At 37.7% G+C, this 5987-nt stretch overlaps 1 protein-coding gene across 3 annotated transcripts; it reads left to right on the top strand.

Annotated features, from left to right (window-relative positions):
* The first annotated feature begins 971 nt into the window (after window positions 1–971).
* LOC126595091 (type IV inositol polyphosphate 5-phosphatase 7-like) lies at window positions 972–5551 on the top strand. 3 transcript variants are annotated; one of them, XM_050261435.1, is made up of 12 exons: window positions 972–1375; window positions 1499–1586; window positions 1926–2082; window positions 2184–2288; window positions 2381–3125; window positions 3220–3413; window positions 3523–3631; window positions 3768–3916; window positions 4049–4314; window positions 4848–4926; window positions 5027–5189; window positions 5289–5551. In XM_050261435.1, exons 1-9 carry the CDS (start codon window positions 1346–1348, stop codon window positions 4269–4271), a joined length of 1800 nt encoding a protein of 599 aa, XP_050117392.1. In that variant the 5' UTR covers window positions 972–1345; the 3' UTR covers window positions 4272–4314; window positions 4848–4926; window positions 5027–5189; window positions 5289–5551. The 3 variants fall into 3 exon arrangements, with proteins under 3 accessions (XP_050117392.1, XP_050117391.1, XP_050117390.1); XM_050261434.1 differs by having other exon boundaries at window positions 4828–4926; XM_050261433.1 differs by having other exon boundaries at window positions 974–1375; window positions 4842–4926.
* The last annotated feature ends 436 nt before the right edge of the window (window positions 5552–5987 follow it).

Raw genomic sequence — 5987 nt, 5'->3', positions numbered from 1 at the left:
ATAAATTTAGTATTCTTGACTATAAAATAGAGTTTTTAACATTTATAAATCTAATAAGAATTAGGAAGAATATTTCATGTGGAAAGCCCCATGCAAAGAAAAAACAAAGCAACAAATATTATTTGGAAAACTCACCAACCTTCATATGTTGGTACCTTCTAAAGAATTAAAAAGGGAACCCCAACATGGGACGCCTGCATATGTTTCCGAGTACACAAAGCCTAGATTGAGCCAAGAAACCCTCCAAATTGCTCAAAAACATTCCCCCAACCCAACATCCACAATCATTTGATCTATAATAACATAGAGAACCACACATAACACATACACATTGCTCAAAAATTAAAGCTTAGAACTTTGGGAGAAAAAAAAAAGCCCTAAAAGGGCAAGAAATGAAGTTGTTGAGGAGATTCTCCACAACCCAACAATTTCACAAAAACCAAAAAAACCCATGTAGGAATAATATCATTTTTTTGTCAATACACTATTTCTTCAACCCCAAACATTCTTTGCCAGCAAAAGAAGAAAAAAAAAAAAAAAATAAAACAAAATTAAACAAAGAAAGAAAAGCAGCACAAAACAAATATAGTACTAGTACCAGTACTACAACAGCAGATGCATATAACATTCCCTTTATCTTTTTTCCATCTTTAACTGCTTTTACTTTGATAGGTAGACCAAAATGGTGCAGAAGGATACAGCTATCCCTCTCCCTCTAGGGTTATACTGTACACGTACTGTCTGAATTTCTAAACATGGCATTCACTTTGCTGACCGCGGGCAGCCTTTCCTCTGCTGACCCGGTCGTTTCTGCTCACAAGTTTAAAGCTAAACGACATGCCCGTTGCCCCATTACGTTGGGCCTGCCTTGAGCTTTGGGGTTAAATATTTCTTAATGAAAAATAAGTCTCTCTCTCTCCTCTTGCACTTTATACTGTTCAAATTCGATACTTTGCTGTTGTAACCAAGAACGAGGCCCTTTGGTTCAAAGAGAGAGAAGGGGACTCTCTCTCTCTCTCTCTCTCTCTCTCCATGTCTGCCGCATTGTCTTGTTCTAAATTCAGAATCTCATCTCACTTCCACGCATTAAAGCGTTCTCTCTCTCTCTCTCTCTCACCAGTCTTTGAGCCTTCTTATTCTTCTGGATTTTGCTTCTTTGAGCCTACACCATTGAGTGTGTATAATAGCACAACACCAACAAAACAAGAAAACCCATTTGTTATTGACCAAAAATAAGAAAACCCATTTGTTGTTTGCTCTTTTTCTTCCAATATTTGCAGATTATTGGATTGTTTTCAGAGTTTTAGGATTAAAGAAGTGAGCTGTATGAAGTGATAGTGAAACAATGAGAGATGAGAATTCCAAGAAAAGCAAGGTTTTTTTCACTTTCTAATTCTGCTGGAAAAAGCATTTATTTTCCTGGAAATATATAATGAGTTTGTTTATGTTTTGATTTCTGGGAATTGTTTGCTGATTCTTTGTTTATTGTTTGGTGAAGCTCTCATGGTCAAGGAAAATGGTCAGAAAGTGGTTCAACATCAAGAGCAAAAATGAAGACTTTCAGGCAGATGATGTTGACCACGGAGGTGCAAATCCTTATTATTTCTGTTTTCTTTCCCAAATGGTTATTTCATATGATTGGTTATTGCAATTATTATATAAAGTTTTGGGGGTTTTTGGTGACATAATCTTAATTTAAGTACAGAAAATCGATTTAAATAATAGCTTTGGATAATTGGAGTTTTTGTCTCACCAATCCCTCTGTTCTGTTTTGTAATCCTATTCTGGTGCTGCATAATTGTCCCATCTGTTTTGGCCTATATATGAAAATTTTAAATTCTTTTGCATTATTGACCTCTCTTTCAGATTTATATTTTAATATTTCAACTTAAAATTAAAGCATTTCCAATAATTTTGTTCTTCAGGAGGTGATCAGGTTGAATACAGGACTAGTTTCTCAGAGAGGGAACCATGCACAATTAAGAAAAGCAAGACAGAGAAGTTTAGCAAGAACACGGAGCGGGTTCGTCGGCGAAAAATGAACCTCGACCATCCTCGAATCATAGATGTAGAGAACCATAGGTAAAATGTCTATATTATCTTCTTTTCCGTGTTGTTCTTATAAAGTATATTGTATCTCTAATGTGTTGTTTACAATTTTTTTTTTTTTTTAATTGGGGCAGCATTTTTGTTGCCACATGGAATGTGGCCGGAAGATCTCCCCCGAGTAATTTGAAACTGGATGATTGGCTTCATGCCTCACCTCCTGCGGATATTTATGTTCTTGGGTATGATTTCGCTGTCTTTATCTTATCGTCTTTCGAACAAACTCTAATTATTGGCATGTTGCTCATATATACATTATACTTCTCTCTTTCAGGTTTCAAGAGATAGTTCCTCTAAATGCTGGTAATATTCTGGGGGCAGAAGACAATGGCCCTGCCAAGAAATGGTTGGCTCTCATTCGGAAGACCTTAAACAATCTTCCCGGGACCAGTGGGGGTGGCGGGTGCTATACACCATCTCCCATCCCACAGCCAATTGTAGAACTACATGCAGATTTTGAGGGATCAGCTAGGCAGAAGAGCTCGTCTTTCTTCCAACGCCGATCATTTCAAGCAACCCATAGCTGGAGAACAGAGAATGACCCTTCAACCTCACAACCTCGACTTGATCGACGGTTCAGTGTTTGTGATCGGGTGATCTTTGGTCACAGGCAAAGTGACTATGGTCCCAGGCCAAGTGATTATGGTCACAGGCCAAGTGACTATGATCCCAATTTCAAATGGGGTCACAGACCAAGTGACTATTCAAGGCCGAGTGACTACTCAAGGCCAAGTGACTACTCTAGGCCAAGTGACTATTCTAGGTGGGCATCGTCTGATGATGATAACGGACCAGGCGATTCACCAAGTACCGTTTTATTTTCACCAATGTCCTATGGCGGATCTGTGTCCAATGATGGATATAGAATGCCTGGGCGTTCGAGGTACAACTTAGTTGCAAGCAAGCAAATGGTTGGCATATTTCTCACGGTATGGGTCAGGAGTGAACTGAGGGATTATGTTAAAGACATGAAAGTATCATGTGTTGGAAGAGGATTAATGGGTTATCTTGGAAATAAGGTACTGAATCACTTAGTTATGGTTGTTTTTTTATTCTTTTTTATGCATTCTTCAATCGCAAGTAACAAAGATAATTTTCTGTTTGCATTTCCAGGGATCCATATCAGTGAGCATGTCTTTGCACGATACGACCTTTTGCTTTGTTTGTACTCATTTAACCTCCGGACAGAAGGAGGGTGATGAACTAAGAAGGAATTCTGATGTCATGGAGATCCTTCGGAAGACAAGGTTTCCAAAAGTTAATGGCTCTGGTGCTCTGAAATCCCCAGAAACAATCCTGGAGCATGAGTAATTTTTTACCTTAGCAACCATTGATTGCATAGTTTCGTTATAGGCGTTCAGCAGTTGGTATATGCCACTTGTTCTAATTATGTTTTTTTCTTGACTTCTTATCTAGTCGAGTTATTTGGCTTGGCGATTTAAATTATCGAATTTCCCTCTCTTACCGCTCTGCTAAAGCGTTAGTTGAGATGCAAAACTGGAGGGCCTTGTTAGAGAATGACCAGGCATGTATCAATTCATTATACTTGTATCTGTTTCTTTTCTCTGTTTTAAAATCCTTGCTTCCATTCTTACTATTTTTTTTTTAACAAAACCATTGTTACTACTTCAATAGGCAATTGACATTAGTTTTTGCAACAGTTACGGATAGAGCAGAAACGTGGTCGTGTTTTTTCAGGCTGGAATGAGGGGAAGATTTATTTTCCACCAACTTACAAGTATTCAACAAATTCAGACAGATATGCAGGGGATGATATGCACCCAAAGGAGAAACGTCGAACACCTGCTTGGTAAGACCATCTTCCCTACATTACGGAGAATTATGCATGAAATAAAATGGAAGATGAAGTGTAAATTGAATAAAAATGGATTGGTTATCCAAAATCTTGAAGTGCTGATTTATTAACTATTCATCTGTGAAGGTGTGATCGAATATTGTGGTATGGAGAAGGTCTCCAACAATTATCGTATGTCCGTGGGGAATCTAGGTTCTCAGATCACAGGCCAGTTTATGGCGTATTTTGGGCTGAGGTTGAGTCAAGCCAGAACCGGTTGAAGAAAAGCACGAGTTATTCTAGTTCCAGGATAGATGTTGAGGAGCTTCTTCCATATTCACATGGATATACCGAGCTAAACTTTTTCTGAAGGATGAGGGAACAATGATGACCCACATCGGTCCTGCATTCTGGTATGCTCTCTCTTTCTCTTGTTTGTTTTGTGTGTGTCATGCCTGGATACAAAAATCACATGGTCGTCTGAGTGTATGTCTCACTTGCAGGTTTTGTTTAGTTAAATAATTTAATTGTTCCTAAGGGTTCCCAATACCTATTGGATAAGGGATCCTTCTAAATTCCCTTGAATTCTTGACCACACATTCAGCCATTAAATTCAGCAATGTATATCATACACTAATGTACCCTAGAAGTATCAGTTGAACAAGTTCCAACTTTTCTTTTGGTACGGATCCGTAATCAAATCGACTCTTTTTTCACCATAGTTTCATGTGTCACACTCGAGTATTTCGCCCATCAGATGGTTTAATGCATAGATTTTTATCCCGTTGAATATACCTAAAAATGAAAACTCATGCAATGAGAGGAATAATGCCTCTTTTAGTAAACCTGAAAATGTCCAGTTTTTTTTCACTCTCATTTGTTCTTCACAAGTATATATCTCTTGCTTATTTCTTGTTCTTATTTAGAATTTGGTCCCCAGTTGCAGTTGCAGGCGGGAATCACTTTGAAGAACACATCCATGTAGGGTTGATAGAGACACTCCCTTAGCCCACAAATCGAAAAAGGTGAGTCTTCTTTTCTTTTATTGACCCTTTTTCTTGCTTTTTCTGTACATCCTTGAAGGGTTGGTTTATCTAATTTGACCATTTTACTTTCTCTTACCAGGTGCTAATTTTGCAATTTTGATCAGTTAACTCCACACATCAACAACAAATTGTACAGTAACTACAGTTGGTTTCATAACTTGGTAGCAGTAAAAAAAAAAACAGTTTCAGCAGTCAGATTATTTGGTCATCCAGTTAACAGGCACTTAACCCACAATTATCAGGTACTATAGCTGTGTTAAAAAGTGTTTTTACGTCTGTTCTTACAGTAAATAATAATTAAATTTCCCTTAAGCTTACTTTTTTGAAATTTTGTCTTGCAGGAAAACCTCAGCCAATCAAAACTCGTCAAGTGGAAAAGATTATGTTTTTCTTTTAATTTTTCATGATTCTTTATTTGTTTAGGAATTAGGAATTAGGAAATATATGATGACTGAATGAAAGTGAAAAGAGTAAAAATAATGATTTACTTACATCCTTTTTGTTATAAATGCAAAGAAAATAGAAAGAGCAACAATGGTGTTTTATAAGTAAATTCCAAAAGCCTCCTGTTCTGACTGTTGTGGCAATTGATTGATACTGAAAAGTTACTGTGAGTGCTTTTACTTTTAACTGTGTGGTGATAAACAGACTGGGAAAAGCATGAGTCAGGTTTTACAGGTTTGGCAGGTAAAATGGATGAGCAGCCATGATTTGGAAAGTGATCTCTCTTTCTTTTGTAGTGGGGATGAATTTCCACATTTGTGTTTACCAGTTTTCACTGAACTGTCATGACTACACATTCTCGTAAGGATCACTTGGTAGCGAGACACCGTTTATTTAGTTAGAGAGATGGAAGAATCTAATGGGTTTGTTTCTTCACTTCGTTCCTCTCGTTGATCAAACTAGGCAAGATGTACCAACCGGGGAGACTGGCCCATTGCTTAGCGAGTAGGCTCGGTTTAGGTTAATGAAATGGAGATTTTTCCAACAAGAGGCACGCAGTAGCTCAACCTTGGGAAGATGCACACACAAGGTTACCA

This window comes from Malus sylvestris, chromosome 13 (genome assembly GCF_916048215.2).
Source record: "Malus sylvestris chromosome 13, drMalSylv7.2, whole genome shotgun sequence".
NCBI lineage: Eukaryota > Viridiplantae > Streptophyta > Magnoliopsida > Rosales > Rosaceae > Malus > Malus sylvestris.
The sequence above is the reverse complement of the archived record's forward strand: the minus strand, read 5'-3'. Positions and strand labels throughout refer to the sequence as shown.

Coding starts and splice junctions, on each gene's coding strand:
- LOC126595091 (XM_050261435.1), top strand. CDS start 1,346: ATGAGAGATGAGAATTCCAAGAAAAGCAAG. Junction 1,376..1,498: donor AGAATTCCAAGAAAAGCAAG/GTTTTTTTCACT, acceptor TGTTTGGTGAAG/CTCTCATGGTCAAGGAAAAT. Junction 2,083..2,183: donor ATAGATGTAGAGAACCATAG/GTAAAATGTCTA, acceptor TAATTGGGGCAG/CATTTTTGTTGCCACATGGA.